Genomic DNA, 26069 nt, shown 5'->3' with positions numbered 1-26069 from the left:
CTCCTTTGCCTTTCACCATGATTGTGAGGCCTCCCCAGCCATGTGAAACTGTGAGCCATTTAAACTTCTATTCTTTATAAATAACTCAGTCTTGGGTATGTCTTTATTAGCAGAATGGGAACAGACTAATACACACATCTAGTGTTTTTCCTAATGGCCATACTACTTTCCCAACAACAGCATATGAGGGTTTTTCTTTCTCTATATTCTCACCAGCATTTATTTATTTTTGTCTTTTTGAGAGTAGCCATTTTAAATTAGGTGAGATAATATTTCATTGTAATTCTTATTTGCATTTTCCTTATTAATAGTCATGTTGAGCATTTTTTTAATACCTTGTGGCTATTCATAAGTCTTGTTTTGAGAAATGTCTATTCACATCTTCTATCCATTTTTTTAAATGAGATTATTATTAGTAGTAGTAGTTAATTATTATTGCTGTTGACCTGTTTGAGTTACTTATATATTCTGGTTATTACTGCCTTGTTGGATGGATAGTTTGTAAATATTTTCTACCATTCTATCGGTTATCTTTTCACTTTGTTAATTGTTTCCAATCCTAAACAGAAGCTCTTTAGCATAATGTTATCCCATTTGTCTATATTTTGCTTTAGTTTCCTGTGCTTTTGAGATCTTATTCATATCATAGTTACTCAGATCAGTGTCCTGTAGTTATTCCTGAATGTTATCTTGTAATAGTTTCATAACTTGAAGTCTAACATTTACAGCTTTAATCCATTTCAATGGATTCTTTGCATAGGTACAATATGGAGAACTAGTGTTCTTCTTCTACATATGAATATCCAGGCCTCCCAGCACCATTTATTTAAAAGATTGTCTTTTTCCTAATGTATGTTCCTGGCACCTTTGTCAAAAATGAGTTGACTGTGTGTGGATTCATTTCTGAGTTCTTTATTCTGTTTCATTGGTCTGTGTGTTTATTTCATGCTAACACAATGCTTTGTCTAGTTTTGGTTACTATAGCTTTGTAGAATAATATGAAATCAGATAGTAGAATGCCACTAACATTTTGGTGGGGGCTTAGAATTGCTTGGATATTCATAGTCTTTCATAGTTTCATACACATATTAGGATTTTCTTTTTATTATGTAGAATGTCATTGGTATTTTCATAGCTGTTGCATTAATTCTGTAGATTGTTTTGGGGTAGTGTAGTCATTTTGAGAAAATTAATTTTTCCAATCCATAAGCATGGAAAAATATTTCAGTTTTTTGTGTGTCCTTTTTAATTTCTTGTATTAGTGTTTTATAGTTTTCTTTGTAGAGATCTTTCACTTCTTTTGTTAAATTTATTCCTAGATATTTTATTTGTGTGTGTGCATGCCTATCTTAAAGTGGACTGATTTATCCTTTTTTTTTTTTTTTTTTTTTTAGATTTAATGCGGTTAACATATAGAAATGCCATGGATTTCATATTCTACAACTTTCCTGAATTCACTTTTCAGTTCTAAGATTTTTGTGGTGAAATCCAGATTTCTCTCTATATAAAATTATGCTGTCAACAAGGATAATTTGACTTTTTTTTTCCAATTTAGAGGCCATTTATTACTTTCTTTTGCCTAATTGCTCTGCTTAGGACTCCTAGTACTATGTTAAATAAAAATAGTAAGGTAGCTATCTTTGTCTTATTGCAGATCTTAGTTGAAAGTATTTCAATTTTTCACCATTCAGTTTAATTTCAGCTGTAAATTTGTCACAAATGACATTTATCATATTGTTTCTGCTAAACCCAATTTTTAAGCTTTTATCATGAGGGGGAGTTTAATTTTACTGAATGCTTTTCAAGCATCTATTGAAATGATTATATAGTCTTTCTTCTTGATTCTGTTGATGTGTAATCTATCATATTTATAGATTTTCATGTGTTGAACCATTTTTACATCCGGGGAATAAATTCTACTTAAACATGATGAATGGTCTTATAAGTGAATTGTTGAATTCAGTTGTCTGGTATTTTGTTGAAGACTTGTGTCTATTTTTCATCAGCAATATTGGGCTTTTGTTTTCTTTATTTTTATTGTATTTGTCTAGTTTTGCTATCAGGGTATTGCCTGTCCGTGTAATGAGATTAGAAGTATTCCCTCGTCTTTAATTTTTGAAACAGGTTGAGTATAATTTGTGTTAGTTTTTTTTTTTAATATTTGGTAGAATTCAGCAATAACATAATTAGGTCTCGAGCTTTTCTTTGACAACTTTTGTTATTCCTTTGATCTTGTTACATATTATTGACGTGTTCATGTTTTCTATTCATGATTCCATTGTGGTAGGTTGCTTTTATCTAGAAATTTAACTGTGTCTTCTAGGCTATCCAATTTGTTGATGTGTAGTTGTTCATAGCACTCTAATCACCGTTTGTATTTCTGTGGTATCAGTTGCAGATTTTCTTGTCTCTGATTTTATTTATTTGGTCCTCTCTCTTTTTATTTTGTTTTGATACAGGTTCTTGTTCTGTTGCCCAGGATGGAGTGCAGTAGCATGAACATAGCTCACTGTAGCCTTGACCTTCAAGGCTTGAGTGATCCTCCTGCCTCAGCTTCCTGAGTTGCCAGAACCACAGTTGTGTGTCACCATGCCAGACTAATTTTTGTAAATTTTTTGAAGAGATGGGACCTCACCATGTTGCCCAGGGTGTTCACAAAATCCAGAGCTCAAGCAATTTTCCCACCTCGGCCACCCAAACTTTTGGGATTACAGGCATGAGCCACTGCACTCAGCTTTTTTTTTTTCCTTAGTCTAGTAAACAGTGGTTGATTTTGTTTAACTCCTTAAAAACATATTTTCATTTTCTTGATCTTTTGTATTTTTTATGTCTTAATTTTATTTATTTAAAATAAAATTTATTTCCTTCTATTAATTTCTAGTTTGGTTTCGTTTTGCTTTTCTAGTTCTTGAGATGCACTTTTGCATTTTTTTTATTTGAAGAATTTCTATTTTATTGCCGTAAAATTCCTTCTTAGTACTGCTGTTATTGTATCCCATAGGTTTTGGTATGTTGTGTTTTCATTTTCTCTTGTTTTAAGAAAACTTTTAATGAATTTCTTAATTTCTTCATTTACCCATTTGTTGTTCATCAGCATGTTGTTTAATGTCTATATATTTTTACAGTTTCCAAAACGTTTCTTGTTGCAGATTTCTAGTTTTATTATCTTGTTATCAGGAAAGATACTCGATAATGTTCCATGTGCTGATAAGAATGCGTATTTTCTAGCAGTTAGATAGAATTTTCTATAAATATCTTTTAAGTCAATTTAGTCTAGAGTATAACTTAGTTCAAATGATTTTTGTTGATTTTCTTCCGGGATAATTTGTCCTTTGCTGAAAGGGGGGGTGTTGGAGTTCCCTATTATAATTGTATTGCAGTCTGTTTCTCCTTTATGATCTATTAATACTTTCTTTATATATTTTGGTACTCAGATATTTGGTGCATATATTTACTATTGCTATGTCCTCTTGCTGCATTGACTCTTTTATCATTATATAATCACTTCCTTTGTCTCTCTTTGCAGATTTGACTTCCAACCCATTTTATTTGATATGAGTATAGCTGCTCCTGCTCTTTTATCATTTCCATTTGCATGGAACAACTTTTTTTCATGCCTTCACTTTCAGCTTATATTTGTCTTTATATGAGACATGAGTTTCTTATAGGCAACACATAGTTAGGTCTTATATTTTTAGTCCGTTCAGCCTTTAAATATATTTTAATTGAAGAATTTGGCACATTTACATTCGATGTTATTATTGATAAATAAAGCCTTACTGTTGCCATTTTGTAACTTGTTTTCTTGTTGTTTGTCACTCCTCTCCTTTTTTCCCCTGTTTTCTTTTGTGTTTAAGTGATTTTCTCCGGTAGTATATTTCAAATCATGTATTGTTATTTTTAGTGTATTTATGGCAGTTTTTTTTTTGTGCTAACCAAAAGACTTATGAAATAAATTCTATATTTATAACAAGTTATTTTAAACTGATAGAAACTTAACTTTAACTTTCTTGCACTGAATCCTTTTCATTGGAGGGAGATACTGCTTCTTTTTGAATTTGCTATTTTTTGGATGAAATTTTTAATTTTTTTTTTCCCTTGAAAGTACAACTGTGGCATTTGTTGCATACAATTGTTTGGCTACATTTCTGGGTGATTTCAGGGAGCCAAGGCTCTGTATGTGTTCCTTGGTTGTAGGTAGCTTCTATGAAGTAGCTTTCTCGGATGCTGCCTGTTGTGGCAATGTATCGGATGTACAAGCCCACACACTTTCTCCTGAGGGGCCGAAGGTGCAGAGGTCTCAGGAGGCTTGTGAACTAGCACTAAACCCTTTTTTAGTAGGTTTTTTATTTGGTGTTGTATTCAGGCTGTAGTCCAGTAGATGGCAATTAAAAGTAAGGTTTGGCTCACCCTCGGGCTGATATCCAGTGAAAGCACCTGCCCTGATGTAGAGTGATGGGAAGAGATTGTGTTGGAGTGTGCTGAGGTCTCAGGGTAAAGAGCAGGAGTCTACACCAGCTCCTCATCCTGAGGCATTAAGAAAGTGACTTGCTCCCCTGTCATGCCCCTGTTGCAGGGCTCAAGGCCTTCACTTCAGAAAGATTCCGTCCTGTGATTTCCAGCCACAGTGCATCTTTGGGTTGTGGATATGACTTAGGGATTACCACAAAAATGGGCCAAGGACAGAGCCATTTTCCCAGTTGAGGGCAGCACATTTTCTGACTTGTTTGTCCCCTGTTGCCAGGATGGAATTGCTCTGTGTAGGGAGGGACAGTTGGAGCCTGCACTTTGTGTAAGCCTCAGTGGAGCAGGCTTACTTACAGTGTGGATAGAGCTGCTGCAAAAGGTGCAAAAAACACCAATATATGGGAAGTGGAAGAGGGAGGTGACTCTCTTCACATCTGTTCCTGGGTGTCAGTGTTGCCCTCTTCAGTGATTGGCACTGTACCTGCATTTCCTTGTCCCAAGAGGGCTTTGGTAGATGAGTTCATTCCTCCTTACGGGTGAACCATAACAGGAGTTAGGTCTCCTGTTTTCTGGGGTCCCACAGTTTTCTGTGGACCCCCTGATCCCTTGTGTTTCCACAGTTGGAGTAAGCTATAAGCTATGTTTGGGGGGGACATGGTGTTGCAGTGACTCAAGGGCAGAGAATCTTTGAGCAGGACAGAGGTCCATCATGAGTGTATAACCCATATGGTACCCACCATCTCAGTTTGGTTTTGAGGTGGGCATGCCTTCAGAAACTGGCCACCTACTTCTCTGTCCCCAGGAAGTACCCAAATTGTCACTGATAGCATTGCCTTGGGTCACAAGAGCAAAAGGGTGTCTCAACAGTTTGGCAGTCAGCAGATTGTCAGAGGGGTGAGGGAAACAATCACTCTCACCCACATTTTCCACAGGGCCCTGAGTTCCTCAGAGATTAATCTCTACCAGACTCTTGCTGCCTTCCTCCTCTGTACCCCAACTTGTTCTCATGGGCATTCCAAAGAGTCCTGGCTCTCTTCACTCAGCTTTCTGTTCAGAACATGCCCATTTGCCAGTAATTTTGATCTTTCTGAAGAGAGCTGGCATCCCATGTCCCTAGTAAACCATCCTGAAAAGATTAATCTGCAAACATCATTATTTTAATTTTTATTTTTACATTTTCATGGGCACATACTAGGTGTATATATTTATGTGTTACTTGAGATAGTTTGATATAGACATGAAATGTGTAATAATTATATCAGGGTAAATGGGATATCCATTACATCAACCACTTTTGTGTTACAAGCAATCCAATTATAACTTTTAGTTATACTTAAATGTACAATTAAATTATATTTGACTATACTCGTCCTGTTCTGCTAGCAAATACTAGCTCTCTATATTTTTTCTACTCATTAACTGTTACCACTTCCCCCACACACTACCTTTCTAGCCTCTTTTCAACATCCTTCAAATCTCTATCGCCATGTGTTTCCTTGTTTTAATTTTTAGCTCCCACAAATAAGTGAGAACATAGGACGCCTGTCTTTCTGTGCCTGGCTTATTTCACTGAACAATATGACTTTTAGTTTTATGTATATTGTCGCAAATCACAAGATCTCATTCTTTTTTGCAGCTAAATATTAGTCCACTGTGTATATATACCATATTTTCTTTTTCCATTCTTCTGTTAAGGAGTACTTAGGTTGCTTCCAAAATCTTGGCTATTGTGAACAGGGCTGCAATAAACATGGGAGTGCAGATATCTCTTTGATATACTGATTTCCTTTCTTTTGGGTAAGTATCTAGCAGTAAGGTTGCTGTGTCATATAGTAGCTCTACTTCTAGATTGTAGGGGAATCTCCGAAGTATTCTACATAGTGGTTGAATTAATTTACATTCCCACCAACAGTGTGTGAAGCTTCTGTTTTCTCCACATCCTTGTTAGCATTTGTTATTGCCCGTTTTACAGATAAAGCAACTTTAACTGGAGTGAGATGATCTCTCGCTGTGGTTTTGATTCACATTTCTCTGATGATCAATGATGTTGAACACGTTTTCATATACCTGTTTTCCATTAGTGTGTCTTCTTTTGAGAAATGTCTATTATGATGTTTTGCCCATTTCGTAATCAGAATATTATTATTATTTCAGATGGCGTTTCTCTCTTGTCACCCAGCTGGAGTGCAATGGCATAATCTCTGCTGACTGCAACCTCCACTTCCTGGGTTCAAGCAATTCTCCAGCCTCAGCCTCCCAAGTAAATGGGAATACAGGCGATGGCCAGCATGCCCAGCTAATGTTTGTATTTTTAGTAGAGATGGGGTTTCACCATGTTGGACAGGCTGGTCTCGAACTCCTGACTAGAGGTGATCCACCCACCTCAGCCTCCCAAAGTGCTGGGATTACACACAGCCATAATTTTTTTTTTCCTATATGATCTTCCTATATATTGTGGTTATTAATCCCTTGTCAGATGGGTGGTTTGCAAATATTTTCTCCCATGCTGTGGGTTGTCTCCCCACTTTGTTAAATGTTATTTTTGTTTTGCTGTAGTTTTTTAAAATTGACATTATTTCATTTGTTCATTTTTTGCTTTGATGGCCCATGCTTGTGGGGTATTTCTCAAGAAATATTTTACCTGTCCAATGTTTTGGAGAGTTTCCCCGATGCTTTATTTCGGTAACATCATAGTTTGAGGTCTTAGATTTAAGTCTATAATCCATTTTTATTTGATGTTTTGCATGTGACATGAAATAGGGCTCTGATCTGATGAAATTGAAAAGGAATCTGGAACTTGAAGACCAGCTCTCTAAACTAACTCAGTCAGGCAAAAATAAAAGACAATAAAGAAGAAGGAACAAAACCTCTGATAAATATGGGATTATTTAGAGACTAACTCCACATCTCATTGGCATCTCTGAGAAAGACTGGGAGTAACCCAGCAATTTAGAAAACATATTTCATGATATCATTTATGAAAATTTCCCCAAATTCACTAGAGAGACCAACAGTCAAATTCAGGAAATGCAGAGAACCCCTGTGGAATACTACACAAGACACATATTCATTAGTTTTCCCAAGGTTGAAATGAAAGAAGACAATGTTAAAGATAGCTAGAGAGAACGGGCGGGCCACCTTCAAAGGGAACCCCTTTAGCCTAACAGTGGACCCTTTAGCAGAAACCTTAGAGGGCAGAAGAGATTTGGGGGCCTATATTCAGGATCTTTAAAGAAAAGAATTTCCAACTAAGAATTCCATATCCAGCCAAACTAATCTTCATAAGTGAAGGAGAAATCAGATCTTATTCAGAAAAGCAAATACTAAAGGATTTTATTACCACCAGACTTGCCTTACAAGTAGTCCTGAAGGGAGTGCTAAACATGGACAGGAAAAACTATTACCAGACACTGCAAAAACATCCTTAAGTACATAGACCAGTGACACTATTAAACAACCATATAAGCAATCTGCATAATAACCAGCTAACAACATGATGATAGGATCAAATTTATATATATCAATACTAACTTAGAATGTAAACATGCTAAATGTCCCAATTAAATGACAGAGTGTGGCAAGTTTAATAAAGCAGCAAGACCCAATAGTATGCTGTCTTCAAGAGATTTATCTTATAGGCAATGACACCCATAATGTGGGGATGGAGAAATTCTACCACACAGAAAACAGAAAAAAGCAAGGGTTGCTATTCTAGTTTCAGACAAAACAGACTTGAAACCTATAAAGATCAAAAAGGACAAAGAAGGTTATTACATAATGGTAAATGGATCAATCCAACAAGAAGACCTAACTATCTGAAATATATATGCACCTAATACAGCAGTACCCATATTCATAAAGCAAGTTCTTGGAGACCTACAAAGAGACTTGGATAACCACACAATAATAGTAGGAGACTTCAACACCCCACTGGCAGTATTAGGGAGCTAATCAAGGAAGAAAACTAACAAAGATATTTATTAACTGAACTTGACGCTTGACCAAATAGACCGAATAGACATTTACAGAACACTCCACCCAGAAACAACAGAATATGTATTCTTCTCATCTGACCATTTCATATGCTCTAAAAAATCAACCACCCAGTCAGATATAAAACAATCTTTAGCAAATTCAAAAAAACTAAAATCATACCAACCTTACTCCCAGATCATAGCAAAATAAAAATAGAAATCAATACTAAGTAAATTACTCAAAGTCATATAATTACATGAAAATTAAACAACCTGCTCCTGAATGACTTTTGGGTAAACAACAAAATTAAGGCAAAAATAAAAAATTCTTTGAAACTAATGAGAAGAAAGATACAACACACCAGAAAATCTGGAACATAGCTAAGGCAGTGTTAACATTTTCTTTAATCATTCAATACTTAATTCTACATATTCTTCTCCAAACTAAATTTCTCCCTCAGCCAAAATATTCCCTAAGGTTGTGTTTATCTTAGTCCATAGACCGGTACTGTTACACACTCTTTACCTCTCAACTTCAACCCATACATACCTTCCTAGTGTCCTCCCATTTCACATAGCCCCTACTTTTTCTTTACATGTAGCCTTATTGTATAATAAGTAAAACTTCTCTCTGTAATACTCTTAAAAGACTCTGTCAGTTGCAGATGTCCAATCTCTTCCCTTCTATCAATTTATGCTTCTATCCTCCAACAATATTTTTCCTCTTAAACTGGAGTTTCCTCCTTCTCTATAAGTTGTAGTGTATCGTAGGTTCATGTAGGCACCCATGTTTGTACCCTTTTCTTGCTGACTATTGATCTTGGCTCCTAAATTTGTGGATCAGCATGTCAATACCCAGATATCTTGCCATCCCTGAAGTTGTTAGTTACTACTTTCAAACTTTGAGTGCAACTCTTTTCTCAGAGGCCATTGTCCTATCTAAATTATATATATATGATTATATATACAAATATATACTTTAGACTATATATACATATATAGTATTTTTATCCACTCATGTCTATTGTACATTTATTTAATTTTTAAAAAGTCAATTTAAATAAAATCATTATGTACATAATACAAGTGTTACTTGGATATGGCAGACGTCTTGGGTGGTAAACGCAATTCATTGAATTTGGCAAATACTATTTTTTAAAGTGCCTGACAGTGTTATACATTTATCAAAGACTCAGTAAAGCTAATTACTTTTCCTTCTAAAGTTTAGATTTAATAATTAAATATATTAGGATTACATATATAGGACTAGAAAATTGAAGCTTGAAGTTACATCTGCCATTTCCTCCACAAAGCTGGGGGATTTTTAGGGTACTCTTTTATTTGTAGCTCATTTTCAGGAAAGAGATACAATACAGATAAGAAAAAAAGAGTGAGAAAAAGATGAAGAAACAGTATCATGGGTAATTTTTAAATTGCTAGAAAGTCTGTCCAATTTCAAACCTAACATGGATGAGGGATGTAGAGAATAATTTCTGGGAGGGAAATTTTGTGAGGGAAAACTTTCTGTTATTTCTTCTTTCTTGTGAGGAACAGTGAATCTGATATGTGTGTGTGTGTGTGTGTGTGTGTGTGTATATATATGTGTGTGTGTGTGTGTGTATATATATATATATATATATTCCCTGATACCCAAGTTGTTCTAATGTAGTGTACTTGGGAAATACGCACTGTTGTGTATATCTATCCAGATATATAACATATAATTTTCTAAATGTGTTCCAAGTGTAAAGGATGCACTATTTTATGTCCAAATAAGAACAAAAGGCTCAGTCTGAAATAGTCTTTAGTGACATCTACAAAAGCCTGTGATAGCTTAATTTTTTTTTTTTAACCTTGTAGCTATGATGTTTAAAGTTAGTGATTATCCATTTTCCTCTTCTGTTTCATTCAACACAGATTTCCTAGGTGATTTACTCTTATTAAAACAACTGTCTATGCCTCTTAATCACATTCAAGCTAATGATTTTGACGTTAGGTTGTGTTATTTCTGTTTGTGTCTGTTAATTGTTCTTGCCTCTTTTCTTTGTTACAAATTGTCTCAGATCAGTTTTACTAGGAAAAAGACTCTGAGTAGAGACTTACCTTTAGTACGATTTGAGGAAAGGGAAATGCCATGGGCAAGAACAACTGTGAATGTGAAAGAAGCAGGATTACTCATAGCGGGAGTTTGAACATAAAGGACTTAAAAGTCTTTAGATAATTTTGGGGGTGGGGGCTGGAGTTGAGGTGGCACTTCAGAGATGTTCTAAAATGAGGCAAGGTGGCCAAGTTTTTCACCCTATCGTTGGCCAGTAACTGGAGGTGTGCTGGCCCTGAAAAGAAATGTAACCTTGTGAGTGACAGTTCCCTTGGTTCAAAGCAATTATTAGGGATTCCACTGTATTCAGAAGGCAACAATTCTTGATGTTTGGGCAATGAGGGTCTCAATTTTTAAGAAGAGTATCTGAATAGCATATCATAATATCCACTACAAAACCATGTCCTCATTTTTCTTTTCATTAACAGATTTTTTTGAAATTTTCTTTTATGCTTTTTTTTGGAGATGGGGTCTTACTCTGTTGCCCAGGCTGGAGGGCAGTGACACAATTACAGTTCACTGCAGCCTCAACCTCCTGGGATCAAGGGGTCCTCCCACTTCAGCCTTCTGAGTAGCTGGGACCACAGGCATGTGCCACCACCCCTAGATAATATTTTTATTTTTATTTTATGTCTCACTCTGGTGCTCGTTTTTATTTTTTATTTTGTGTCTCCCTATGGTTCCCATGCTGGTCTCAAATTCCTGGGCTTACATGATGCTCCTGCCAGCCTCCCAAAGTGCTGAGATTACAGACAGGAGTCGCCGTGCCTATTTCTGTATGGTTTGTTTTTAATATCATCAGTTGTCTCAGAGTCTAAGATAAAGCAAATATATATGATTCTTTATATATGTGTGTGTACATATATATGTGTACATATGTGTGTACATATATGTGTACATATGTGTATGTATATATGTATGTGTGTACATATATGTGTGTATATGTGTGTACATATATGTGTGTATATATATGTGTGTGCATATATGTGTATATATGTGTGTACATATATGTGTGTATATGTGTGTGCATATATATGTGTGTATATGTGTGTGTACGTGTATATGTACATATATAAATATACAAATAGATACATATTTGGACAAATGAATGACTCATATTTCCCTGGACAAATATTTGTTTATAATAAAGACTAGATTCTATAGATTATTCAACAGCATAACTATTCTATGAAGAATATATTGAGAATATGTATTTGTTGTTGTTACTCCATACTGTCTGTTGATATAATTACTCCCTAAGTGAAATCATTTAAAAATGTTTATAAGTACAGTTTCAAATTTTCACATAGTACATACTTTTTATGTTATTTGTGCAATGATATTTTGAATTATAGCATCTTTATTGAAAAAATCCAGTAAAACATCAGGAATAACTGAAAGGACAAACAGCCAAATGCTTAAAGATCCAAAATGCCATGCAATTCCAAATGTTTTGAAATCTTTTAGTAACTTACATATCAATATTGAACTTCTAATTTTCTCTACTCTCTATTAATTAATAAGTAGCCTAGTGTCTCTCAGTTAAATAATGCAAGTCACTTGCTTGCTTTTATTTTTGTGTCGTTCTTATTCTGACTGTCAGGTACTTCTAGGTGTTACTAAGAAGGAGCGAGTGTTATCATGAGAATATCTAGCAGAAGATAGTTTTCTCATAATAAGTTAGTGAAGGTTATTGTGTTTATATTCTATAAGCACAGATTCAGAAGCGAGACAGATATGTAACTTCCTCCATTCACAGAAGTGGCTCTTTCATGAAGCTGAGAATGAGAGATTTCAAAATTATCCCAGTATTTCTTTCATTAAGCTGTGTGCTTAGACATTCACACAAATACTTTATCCCAGCTAATAATGTTAAGCTCTCAAAAGATGGTGTAGTTTGAGTCTATTGAAAGAATAGAAAATGTCATTTAGTAAAAAATAATAAAAATTGTTTAATGGAATTTTATTCACCCAGCTCTCTTTCCAATATCAAAAATGATGATAGGTTTGACATTTTATCCTGCTTGTCAGCTAACAAGTTAACTTGCTGCAGTTTCAAAAGACATGGGACACTGGGTCAGAGAGAAAGGACTTGATTACTCAAGGGGCAGAGAAGGCAGCATGACCTTCATATTTGCATTGATTTCTCTTGCTCTTCAAGTCACATAAGGGTAACGCAGAGTGGCACAGGTAAATACTACACACAGTGAGTTCGTGTCACACACGAGGAACCTAGAGCTTAGGAAACTATCAAGGGGGCTGCTTGCAAACTTGCCCAACCTTTGCCCTTGAAGGAGACATTATCTTTATTATACTGGTTAGGAAAGAAATCTATCCTCTGCCCTTGGGTCCAGCAGGGAGACAGTATCTCCAGCTTCCGAGGTTGTTTGCTATAAAAATACCCATTAAAAGACTGGATCAAAAGCTGTCAGTGTCTCTTCACAAGACGTGTAGCAACAACATGACACATTTTCTCTACCTACCTACCCATTCACTAGCATGGGCTATAATGAGTCTTAGAAAAGTTGGAGATTTTCAGATCTGAACCATGTTTAGGCTGATGTTTCCTTTCCTCTTCCCGAACCCAGGTAATTAGAATACAGCAAGGACAAGAAGAGTAAATAATCCTTTATCAAATCCATAGATAACCCTAATCATCACTTTAGTGCACAATAACTGGTTCTTATTTCCTAGCTGGGTACTAGATACAATAAATTGTAACTGCCTGGTTCCTCAAGTTTTACTGTTTCAAAAAAGAAAGTTTTATAAAATTAATATTAGTTGTTAGCGTCATACTATTCAAACATTTTAATAAAAGTATGGGTTGATTTAATATAATGATCTAAATAGTTTTCATTTCAAATAGACAATTGAGCAAATAACTACAGACTATATTTTCGCATATTGATGTATATTAAACTTGAACACTAAATAATAGAAGTCTAATTATTAAAGTCTGTTTTATAGGATATGAATAACTATAGTGCTGGATTCTTAGTGCATAAGTCCACAGTTTGTGGGCTTTTATCCCAAACCCTGATGCAACAAGGAATCCAAAAATCACACGTCATAGACAGTTACTCTATCTGTCCCTTTATTTCTATTGATTGAATTATCCAGGATTGGCTCTATGCAAAACTAATGGTATCAAACAATAAGTAGGCCCATTAAGAGTGAGAATAAAATCAAAAATTGTTTGGGAATTCACTTTTTAAACATAATTTTGGAAAATTTCCCTCAATGCTTTTCATGCTTTCAATTTAACTTTTAAGGTATCTTGCATAAGCCAGAATAAAATTACTATCACACATGTGAGGCAGTCTGATTTTTCCATAAACCTGAAATTCTTCTGGTTAAATATGTCTAAAACATAATTTATGAGGAGATATACAATGCACTGATGACACTGAAATGATAGGAGGCAAACAAAAAAAATTTGTTGTAAGATAAACTTTCGAAATATAATTTTAAATTCTAACCAGTAAAAAATTGAGAACATTAAAATAGTAAAAGGCTGCCATCTTCAGGGTTCTATAATTTATTTCTCCTAAAAAATGTATTCTACTTTGTGTTGAGTATATCATTTTCTGGTCATTGTCATGTTAAAAGTAAGCTAATATTTTAGATGCTAGTTACTATGTAAATATGAAATAAAGTATCTTATACCCATATTTTATTTAAAAAAGTGAAACGATTATGAAAATTATTAATATAACCATAAATATACATGCTCGTTCCTACATTTTTAAGAAAAAATAAAGATATCTGTAAAGTGTTGAGTTGATTTGTAAATTAAAGAAAAAATAGAACACAGAGACAGGCACCGTGGCTCATGCCTGTAATCCCAGCACTTTGGGAGGCAGAGGTGGGTTGATCACTTGAGGACAGGAGTTTGAGACCAGCCTGGCCAACATAGTGAAACCCTGTCTCTAATAAAAAGACAAAAATTAGCCAGGTATGGTGGCACCCACCTCTAATCCCAGCTACTAGGGAGGCTGAGGCAGGAGAATCACTTGAACCCACGAGGTGGAGGTTGCAGTGAGCCGAGATCGTGCCACCGCACTCCAGCCTGGGCGGCGACAGAGTGAGACTCTGTCTCAGAAAAAAAAAAAATGAATAAATAAAGTAAAAAATAGAACACTTTATTTTTTTGAACATTGGACTGAATTATTCATGTTTTTTTTTAAGCAAAAGCATGGTTCCTCCACTTTGGTACTTATGAAAATCTTTCAAGTGGGCTGCTAGAGAAGGATAAATCTAGAATTGTTTAGTTTACATTTTTCAAATTTCTCCATTCTGACTTAATTCTAATTTTAATATGTCATTTCTAAAGTTTTAGCTAAATAGATGTCTTTGTAATTTTGAAAAAATGTGAAAATGTAAATACTATCGAGTTTAACTTTTTTTCTGCATTCAAATTATGTTTTCAAATTCTGTGGAGGTTTACCAGCAAATATATTGATTCTGTGGATGGTAATATGTCAGTGTTAAAACCCGTTTTTTAAATAGCAAGTGCTATTTTTCTTTCATCCCTAGTTAGGAAAAGTGAAAAAAAGAAGAATGTTTCTTTTTTATTTTTGTTAGTTTCTACCTGATGGCTTATATTTATGTAAAATTATGTTTCATATTCAAGAGCAAATGAGATAAAAAAAGATGTCTAATATATTTTTAATGGAGAAATATTTTATTCAGTTTTTTGAATTGTCTTTGTTTAATTGTTTAATCCAATCCATTGCTCACACTGAATAATGGTATCTGGAAGCATCAAATTTTCCTCCAGATGAACAAATTTGACCTGTTGTAGATGTAGGTTAAGTATCCTCTGCTTCAAGTTTAGAATTTCTATAATACAGCATATCCATGGATGAAATAAATTCTATATGCTATTTCAAATATAAATGCATACATATTAAATAAGGCATAATATGCCAAAAGTGTTCTATTCAATTCCAGTTATATTATATCATGCAGTGGCAATAGCATGCATTTACTCTGTGACCTGGTAAAGTCATTCAATTTTCTAGAAACTCCTTCCATACATTTAATCATGCCATGAAAATTAAAAAATTTAAGATTGTTGCAAAGATTAACTAACACATAAAATTATGCTGGCATAGTGCTTCACATATAATGGGTACTCAAAGTATAAGTTGTATTATATAATACATACATATTATATAAAATACATGCATTGCATATGTATTACATATTATATTCCTATATTCATTACATATTAAATATAAGATATGGTAAAAATATGAGGTGTAGTTATAGATTCTAATTTTAATATTTGAGTATGCAGATCAAATAAAAGAAACAGATGTTTGAGCTGCAAGAACAAGATAAGGAACATCTTAAATATGTGTATACATTTGTGCATGTTGTATGGAGGGGAAGGTAAAATTTGGGTGATGATTGTGAGCAATGGTGAATGTGCTATACAAGCAAAAAGATTTACAGTTATGCAGTATCAATTTAATATTTGTTCACTTTTACTTCAAATTATTTCACTTCTATCAAATGCTTTTTTATGAGTTTTGTTTTTATTTTGTATCATCAAAATGACCCAGGTATTCTGTATTTATAGTATGTTGAATCTTTTTATTCCAGACATAGGAATTTTTATCTAATTACAAATATACAATACAACTTTCTATGTCTCTTCAAATTGGTTTTTATTGAATATATGGAGAACATTTCAGATATTACATTTAGCAGAATCTCTGGAAACACCTGGTAGAACTTTGGCCCTCCAACATATCTTTGCTCTCTTAGTCAGGATCCTGTTAACTTGGAGTCTTTTATGTTAACAATAGTTATATCTACCAAAATTGATGTTAAGACAGTGAAAACATTTACTTGGTTCAATTGCTGACTCAGTATAGATGACGGGTCTGATATTTCAATGATGTACTTGTAAAAGCAAAGTATAAACAGAGGTTTCCTCTCTCGCCATAGGTATTTCTTGCTGAGAATTACTATTAGTTTGTGTTTCTTTCTGCCTCTCCCTCTAATAATACTAAAATTTATGTTCATGCAATTTTGTCTTACTTTAGTAGTCAAATTATGAATTTTAGAAGTTACATTTTAAAATGAATTTACCCCCAATTTAACTTAATTCCCAGGAGAGCGGCATGAATGACGTCTTAATTCGAAGTAAGTGTTAAAAAGCCTTCCACAGATGGGACAAAAGTATTTCCAACCATTATTGGTGCTTATGATCATAACCTTCCTGGTATGGTTGTATCTCAATATATCCACAAAACCTTTTCTATTAAAAAGACTTTGAAGTTGCACATGTGACACAAAGAGCACAGATCTCACAATAGCACGGAATTTATATTTCCCTTTCATGTCAGTTGATTTGCAAAATTTTCCCGATGTCATTCTCTCAGTGAGGGGACGGTGGTAGCGCACCCTCAAAGGCCTTCTAAATATTACGGTTCTCTCGTGATGGGTGAAACTATTTGGACGGTAAAGACATGCTATATAATTTTGCTTTACCCACATAGTATCCTGACATTCTTCAGCCTGAGAGAAATATCTCTCACATAGCAGACGGAGAATCATACTTCTTATCTCATGATTGTTAATAAATGGGACTCTCCATGAAGTTGAAAGTCGAAAACGAATTTTGCGATTTACGGGGCAATTGTTTGCTTTCATCTCAGCTTTCTCTGAGTGAGATTTTGATCTATCATTTAAGGGCTTGTTTTGGTCAATTTTCACTAGGAGGATTCTCAGATAGTTACCTCTTCCTAATTCTGACATAAGAGAGATCAGTTTTCTAGGAATGGGGATCTGAAGGAGAAGAGGCTCTTCTTTTATATCTTCTTCTCGTTGATCTTTTTGGATCTCTGTTTCGAGCTCAGTGTTTGCTGCTGCTTGAGGAACAGCATCTTCCTGGGAGGTTGCTGTGCCTGGCTCCCTGTTTATTGAGTTGGTTTCTACCTGATAGATCATATTGGGATCAGCAGATGGAGACTCTATGTCTGTAGTACAGTCATTAGAAGGCTCATTTTCAGAATTTTTGTGAGCATTTCCAGCTGTATCACTTCCTTCTTTAGTAGGAGAACTCATCCTGGGTTCTATTTATGAGAAAGAAGACAAAGATTTACTACATGTATGTATGTTCCATTTTATAAGAAGTCAGTTCTTTGGTCATGGCAAAAAGCCTGTGAATGTGCTATTTCTGTGCCTTCTCACAACTATAAATATTGTATCAGAGTCACAAACCCACAGAATAAAGTGAAAACTGAGAGCAAATGTAAGCCTCCTATTAAATATGTTTTCTCATAACTTAGTTATGGAATTTGAATAAACTTGGAACAACATAACCTCTCATTTGGCTATTTTAGGTATATACCCTATGCACTAGAACACATTTAGTTCTGGATAGAAGGCCCGATTATTTCCTTTCAGATGGTGAATTATAAATAATTTTCATTGAATAAGATGGATCTCAATTACCTACCTGAGAATTTAAAATGGGGCTGAAATAGGAGGAAGGTATTATAAGTGTATATATTTAAAAGAGAATTAAGACCTATGTGAAAATGAAAATGATATGGTTGAATTTGTATAAGGTACAAGCCGTTCTTCCCCTGTAATTTTTACTTTTCTTAAAAACCTACCTTTTTAAAAGTAACATCTAGGCCAAGCGCGGTGTCCCATGCCTGTAATCCCAGCACTTTGGGAGGCTGAGGTGGGCGGATCACCTGAGGTCAAAACTTCAAGACCAGCCTGACCAACCTGGTGAAACCTTGTCTCTATAAAAATACAAAAATTAGCTGGGCATAATGGTGGGCGCCTGGTAGTCCTAGCTACTCAGGAGACTGAGATGGGAGAATTGCTTGAACCCAGGAGGCAGAGGTTGCAGTGAGCTGAGATCATGCCATTGCACTACTGCCTGGGTGACAGAGCAAGATTCCATCTCAAAATAAATTAAATAAATAAATAAATAAATAAAATAGATAAATAAAATAAAAGTAATGTCTGTACAAAGAAGTACAATTGTGTATCATGAAAAGGGAAAGTAGGGTAGATAAGAAAGTAGGAAGCTGATGAGTGAAATTCAAATTCTGAGTTCATTTATTAAAATATCTTCCAAATTCACCAATTTCTGTTCATTCTCAATGCCTCAGCACTAGTCAAGCTGAAATTTACCTCATGCTTGCTTTACTACTGATAGTGGCAGATTTCACTGATGGCAAACTACACTCACCACTCTCCTGTCACCCCTCTCTCCTCGTACTTTTTACTTTCTTTATGTCTTTTACCTGCGCAAACGCTTTCAGTGTACCCTAATACTCCGAACTCTGTGCTTCCAATTCTGCTCTACAAGAGGACTTTGAACAATCAACTTGGCAGATTCCTTCAGAGCAGAATTATGGGCAGGGAACATTCTAACTGAAGTCCATGGTGGAGAAAGGCGAATGCAAGTGGGCTGAAAAGAAATCTGGTAGAGTTTGAGAAATTGACTAATGTGGTTTTTATTTTTCATGGCTAGTTTTTATGAGCTAACATAGGCAGAATATATGGATAAGTTAGCAGGATTTAAAGATGTAGAATTACGTGGAACCTTATCTCATAATTGCAGTCTTCAGAGACCCTCTACAATCTGACTCTATCTCCCTTAACCAACTTTTTCCTCTATTCACTCAATATGCTTTCTCTGTTCCAATACTCCTGAACTTTTAGCATCTCATGCTCACTATTCCCTTCAATTTAATCTTCAATTATTTTTTCAGAGTTTAATATTAATTCAAGGGTGATGACTTTTCTTTTTTTTTTTTTCATTTTACAGTTTTATTTTTAACCGACAATGACAATATATGTATTTATAGGGTATAATGTGATGTTTACATTGTGGAATGATTAAATCAAGCTAATTAACAAATCCATCATCTCACCTATTTATTTTTTTGTTATGAAAACATTTTAAAATCTACTCTTTTAGAAATTCTGGAATATGCAATGCATTATTAGTTATTACACTCACCATTTTGTGCAATAGCTCACTAAAGATTATTCTTCCTCTCTTACTGAAACTTCGATCATGTTCCCTTTCCCCACCTAACTGCCTCCACCAGCCTCTTGTAATCACCATTCAACTATCAGAACAAATCGTATTTCTATAAACTAAGAGCAAACAATCAGAAATTTAAATGAAAGCAATTCTAACAGCATTAAAAATATGAAATCTGTTGAGCTTGTAAATGTCCTATACATTAATTTTTTTTAAAATTTATTTATTATTATCATACTTTAAGTTGTAGGGTACATGTGCATAACGTGCAGGTTTGTTACATATGTATACTTGTGCCATGTTGGTGTGCTGCACCCATCAACTCGTCATTTACATCAGGTATAACTCCCAATGCAATCCCTCCCCCCTCCCTCCTCCCCCCTCCCCATGATAGGCCCCGGTGTGTGATGTTCCCCTTCCTGAGTCCAAGTGATCTCATTGTTCAGTTCCCACCTATGAGTGAGAACATGCGGTGTTTGGTTTTCTGTTCTTGTGATAGTTTGCTAAGAATGATGGTTTCCAGCTGCATCCATGTATTTTTATTGAAGGTAGTGACCTACTGTCAATAATAGAAAATTAACAAGGATATTCAGGACTTGAACTCAGCTCTGTATCAAGCAGACCTAATAGACCTCTACAGAACTCTCTACCCCAAATCAACAGAATATACATTCTTCTCAGCACCACATCACACTTATTCTAAAATTGAACATATAGTTGGAAGTAAAACACTCCTCAGCAAATGCAAAAGAATGGAAATCATAACAAACAGTCTCTCAGACCACAGTGCAATCAAATTAGAACTCAAGATTAAGAAACTCACTCAAAACTGCACAACTACATGGAAACTGAACAACCAGATCCTGAATGACTACTGGGTAAATAACGAAATTAAGGCAGAAATAAGTAAGTTCTTTGAAACCAATGAGAACAAAGTAACAACAAACCAGAATCTCTGGGACACAGCTAAAGCAGTGTTTAGAGGGAAGTTTATAGCGCTAAATACCCACAAGAGAAAGCAGGAAAGATCTAAAATCGGCACCCTAACCTCACAATTAAAAGAATTAGAGAAGCAAGAGCAAACAAATTCAAAAGCTAGCAGAAGACAAGAAATAGCTAAGATCAGAGCAGAACTGAAGGAGATAGAGACACAAAAAAACCTTCAAAAAATCAATGAATCCAGGAGCTGGCTTTTTGAAAAGATCAACAAAATAGATAGACTGCTAGCCAGACTAATACAGAAGAAAAGGAAAAGAATCCAATAGCTATAATAAAAAGTGATAAAGGGAATATCACAACCGATCCCACAGAAATACAAACTACCATCAGAGAATACTGTAAACACCTCTACACAAATAAACTAGAAGATCCAGAAGAAATGGATACATTCCTGGAAACACACACCCTCCCAAATCTAAACCAGGAAGAAGTCGAATCCCTGAACAGACCATTAACAAGTTCTGAAATTGAGGCAGTACTTAATAGCCTATCAACCAAAAAAAGTCCAGGACCAGACATTCACAGCCAAATTATACCAGATGTACATAGAGGAACTGGTACCATTCTTTCTGAAACAATTCTAAACAATAGAAAAAGAGGGACTCCTCCCTAACTCATTTTATGAGGCCAACATCATCCTGATACCAAAACCTGGCAGAGACACAACAGAAAAACAGAATTTCAGGCCAGTATCCCTGATGAACATCGGTGCAAAAATCCTCAATAAAATACTGGCAAACCAAATCCAGCAGCACATCAAAAAGCTTATCCACCATGATCAAGTTGGCTTCATCCCTGGGATGCAAGGCTGGTTCAACATACGCAAATCAATAAAGGTAATTCATCCTATAAACAGAACCAATGACAAAAAACACAGGATTGTCTCAATAGATGCAGAAAAGGCCCTTGACAAAATTCAACACCTCTTCATGCTAAAAACTCTCAATAAACTAGGTATTGATGGAACGTATCTCAAAATAATAAGAGCTATTTATGACAGACCCACAGTCAATATAATACTGAATGGGCAAAAACTGAAAGCATTCCATTTGAAAACTGGCACGAGATAAGGATGCCCTCTCTCACCACTCCTATTCCACAGAGCACTGGAAGTTCTGGCCAGGGCAATCAGGCAAGAGAAAGAAAGAAAGGGCATTCAAATAGGAACAAAGGAAGTCAAATTGCCTCTGTTTGCAGATGACAAGATTGTATATTTAGAAAACCCCATTGTCTCAGCCCCAAATCTCCTTAAGCTGATAAGCAACTTCAGCAATGTCTCAGGATACAAAATCAGTGTCCAAAAATCACAAGCATTCTGATACACCAATAATAGTGATCACAATTAAAGTTTATCTTGTATCTTTGTCTGTCTTGTGCTGTTTCTGAGTCATGGAGTGGTATACATTTCATTTTCCCCCAGCTTTTAAGTATGTCATTCTTTTGCTTCTGTTACTATGTGATACTTTCTTATCCTGCTTTATTTATCTTTATTTTACTTATATTACTTTGTACGTGCATTGTAAAACTCTAACATTTAAATATACGTTTTTCTCAACACTCATTTCTCCATTCTCTAGTCTATTTTTGTTTTACTTTCTTCTTCAGAGTCCTCACACACTCTGATCATTTCACAGGCATATTTTTGGGTCCTTGCTAAGCTTTGCTGAGTTTTATGTTTTTAATATTGGCAATTAGAAAATCTCTCTACATAAACATCTCAGCATCAGTAGTTAGCATCAAGGTAAAACAATAAACAGAGTCTACATTTTAGAGGCTTTCTAAAGTAAATTGAACTCACAAAATTTGAGGATAGTATGACTGGCTGCTTCTCGGTAAGGCCGAAATTTAGAAATTTGGTGAGAACTGAAGTTGCTGGCGGTCATCTAAGGCTTGTCAGATGCACCCTGAAAACAAATCAAGATATTTTTATAAAAGAAAGGAGAAAATAACTCCTGCACCTTCTTTCCCCAAGAAAAGCATCTATGCTGCTCTGCTGTTTGGTAGAATCTTTCACTTCCACATTTCAGGATAACTATGAGATTCATTGTTCCCTTCTACATTCTGAATAGGATTGTATATAAGAAATATTCAGTGTTCATTGTGAATATACTCATATATTTATCTCATATATTTATGTCATTCAACTATGTTAAGACTGGTTTTTCAACAAACATAATGTATGTGATATCTAAAAGCTTATTGCCTTCTGAAATATAATTACATCACAAAGCTATACACTTAAGGTTATTATTACTCATTAAAAGATAAACGCTCCCTGGAATTGCACAAGAAGGTTATATGTATTCTGTCAAACCTCTCAATCTTTATTATTTAATGTTTGGGCATAGGTTTGGAAATAGCCAAGAGTCATATGTCTTTCTTATTTAATCATTTTTTTTTTTAAATAACTCAGCCAAATGACTGTGCTTACCACCGAGTCTGCTATTTTCTTCTGTTTTCTGGTATTTTTAAAGTATTTGGTGTTCTATACTTCATTTACATAGAGCATTATAAATATATGTATTAAATATAAACATTAAAATATATATACATTAAATATAAATTTTAATATATATTAAAAATAAACCAAAATGCTTCAGTGTATGTACATACATACACACACACCCACACACACAGAGAGAACATTTCACTGTTTATTATACTGAAAACCAAAATCATTTTTCCACAAAGATAAATGTAGATGTATGTGCCTGATAGTTTTTAAAATTATAATGTTTAAAATCCTTAAAATAAATGACTTTTGAGTTGATAATCAGGGCCCTGAGGAAGCACAATATTACACTTTATTCTAAATACCAGGGTTGTGTTTTCAAATATTCTCTTCTGATTAAGATTTGTACATAATGACCTGTTGAAATTCAAAAGATATATATGGAGTTTTAAAAGAACCTGACTGTTTTGAATCTTTCTAAATCAGTTTTGATTATTCTTTATATTGAAAGCAGTTTATTTGTATTCTATTTATACTGTATCCTCCAATGTCCACATGCTCTGGAGAAAGACGTGTATTACTTCCAACAAAACTTTAAATATTTTACACTAAATTACATTAATGACTCATAAGCTCAGTCAAACTTATTTACGTAAATGTCCCATCTTTACCTGCTGACAAACCCCTCCAACACACAACTTCACTTCACCTCAGATGGAAGAGCTTCAACCAACATATGCCTTCTGATTCCCATGCACTCATGACTGGCAAGAAATCTCCACCATACCCTAATTTCCTCAATTGAGGGACCTTATCTTCTGTTTCTTTCAAATTTGTTAATTTCACTTTAAAATGATTCCATCGCTCAAAATGTTGTGACAAATGAAACCAGGAACTTTTCTGTATATGTTCATATCAAACATATGTGAACATCTTAAATCCCTTACCCAGAGGGACAACTCTCAGAATAGTATCTACATCAACAAATGATAAATCAAGAAACCAAAGCTAACTTTAAAAATATTTCTTAAATATATTCTAAAATGGATACACAAGCTAAGAAGTACTTATTAAGATCCCTTATGCTTTCCCTTTCACTATCAACTCACAGTTTATCTTCATTCTCATTCGTCAAAATCCTTAGGAAAGGTGTGCTTCACGGGATCCTGCCTTCTTGACCCCTTTTCTTCTGCCCTCTGCCTCTCCACTTATCCCTCTTTCACAGCCCTTTTGACTGCATCACAATGCCCACAAAACATGGAAACCTAGCAACCTAGAACCCTCTTCAGACTGTAGGGGGAGGGAATAACTGACATGGCAAATTTGAAATCTTCTTTAGATGACAGGCAAAGAGTTAAGGCTGGCAACACCCATGAGTTTATAACTCTTGCCTTATCACACACAAAATCCTAACTATATGCAGTGTGCCCAATATTGAAACAGTGTGAAGACAGGATTGCCAGATGTAATACAAGATACCAGTAAAATTTGAATTTCTTATAAACAATACTTTTTTAGTATAAATATGTACAAAATATGATAAAATATGTTTAGGGATACTTTTTGTTGTTGTTGTTGAGACAGAGTCTCTCTTTGTCACCCAGGCTGGAATGCAGTGGTGCGATCTTGGGTCACTGCAACCTCCGCCTCCCAGGTTCAAGCAATTGTTCTGCCTCAGCCTCCCGAGTAGCTGGGACTACAGGTGCCCGCCACCATGCATGGCTAATTTTTGCATTTTTAGTAGAGATGGGGTTTCACCACATTGGTCAGGCTGGTCTCCAACTCCTAACCTCGTAATCCGCCTGCCTTGGCCTCCCAAAGTGCTGGGATTGCAGGTGTGAGCCACCATGCCTAGCCCCCCATAAATTTTTAATAAAAATGTTGTTAATCTGAAATTTAAATTTAAGTGGGTATTTTGTATGTTTATATGCTAAATCTGGTAACCCTAAATGATGATAATATATGATTGATTGCTCCATTTTATGAGGTTGGTTTACAGACTTTATACCATTTTCCTGTTCTTCCTTTTGTTAGTTTTCTGAACTGATTTTCCTTTATTTTCTTAGCTTTCAAATATCAAAAAATAGGGAGCTATATATTATTTGATTACATAACCAAATATAATGTGGGGTTTTTTTGACACTTTTCAACATACTTTTATTTTCATAATTTCTCCAGCACACTTCTAATTTCCACCTTCTGTTGGTTTGGGGCAAGATGAGAGGGTTTCCTGGTACATGTGAGCCCCATGAGACTCAGAGCAGGTATTAGAGGTAAGTGTCTCTTATCTTCACAGATGGAATCTATCCAGGAGGAGCTGTCAAAAGTGAGTGATAAGACATTCTTAAACCAAAGGGTCAATATTGGGCCTAGAGAGAGACTGGGACTCAAATTGTGCCATCAAAATTGAACTGTTAGTTCAGAAATAAAGAAGTAATAGAATAAAGAAATAAAAGACAAACCTCAGATAAGGACAGGTGAGCACATTCGTTCTCTTTCAGGTATGAGCTTGCACGAACATGCTAAATACTATAAAAGGAGCCTAAGCAAATTACACTGTTGATTCGCTTTCCTTATTTTATTTAATTAGGTATTTTTGCATCTAATATTTATTTTCTTCCTTTTTTCCTCATGTCTATTGCTGCTACGACATTTAGTTGTGAGGGCTATAGAATGTGAGCTAAAAATATAATCTCTAAGGATTCAGATATGTTATGATATTCCTAGAAATCTTGTGAGGAAGTTCTTCCAGTAGTTTATTTTTATAAAAAACTAAAGAGCTTCATGAGAAACCATTTACATCAAAGACAGAGCCAGAGCACCTAAGCCTAGGCTAAGCAATTAAGCAGTGATTTTGAATATAATAGAGTCTATCTATATCTCTATCTCCTATCTATCTATCTATCTATCCTATCTATCTATCTATCTATATCTATCTCTACCTACCCACCTATCTATCTACTATCCTTGTTTTAATCCAGTTCTTTTAGAGATATATGTTGGAAACTTAAGAACCAAATAATACAGAAAAGGTGATCAATTTTTGTTTAT

General features: G+C 34.9%; 1 protein-coding gene across 2 annotated transcripts; it reads right to left on the bottom strand.

Annotated features, from left to right (window-relative positions):
* Positions 1–16195: 16195 nt before the first annotated feature.
* On the bottom strand, positions 16196–24230 carry CPXCR1 (CPX chromosome region candidate 1). Of its 2 annotated transcripts, XM_045384313.2 has the most exons (3): positions 24128–24230; positions 22365–22470; positions 16196–17627 (listed from the first exon to the last, which is right to left on the bottom strand). In XM_045384313.2, exon 3 carries the CDS (start codon positions 17617–17619, stop codon positions 16654–16656), a length of 966 nt encoding a protein of 321 aa, XP_045240248.2. In that variant the 5' UTR covers positions 17620–17627; positions 22365–22470; positions 24128–24230; the 3' UTR covers positions 16196–16653. The 2 variants fall into 2 exon arrangements, with proteins under 2 accessions (XP_045240248.2, XP_045240249.2); XM_045384314.2 differs by lacking the exons at positions 22365–22470; positions 24128–24230 and having other exon boundaries at positions 16654–17252; positions 17313–17619.
* Positions 24231–26069: the final 1839 nt, after the last annotated feature.

Source organism: Macaca fascicularis, chromosome X, assembly GCF_037993035.2.
Source record: "Macaca fascicularis isolate 582-1 chromosome X, T2T-MFA8v1.1".
Taxonomy (NCBI): Eukaryota; Metazoa; Chordata; class Mammalia; order Primates; family Cercopithecidae; genus Macaca; species Macaca fascicularis.
The sequence above is the reverse complement of the archived record's forward strand: the minus strand, read 5'-3'. Positions and strand labels throughout refer to the sequence as shown.

Bases quoted from the DNA above. Each gene is read 5' to 3' on its own strand.
- CPXCR1 (XM_045384313.2), bottom strand. From the start codon at position 17,619: ATGAGTTCTCCTACTAAAGAAGGAAGTGATACAGCTGGAAATGCTCAC.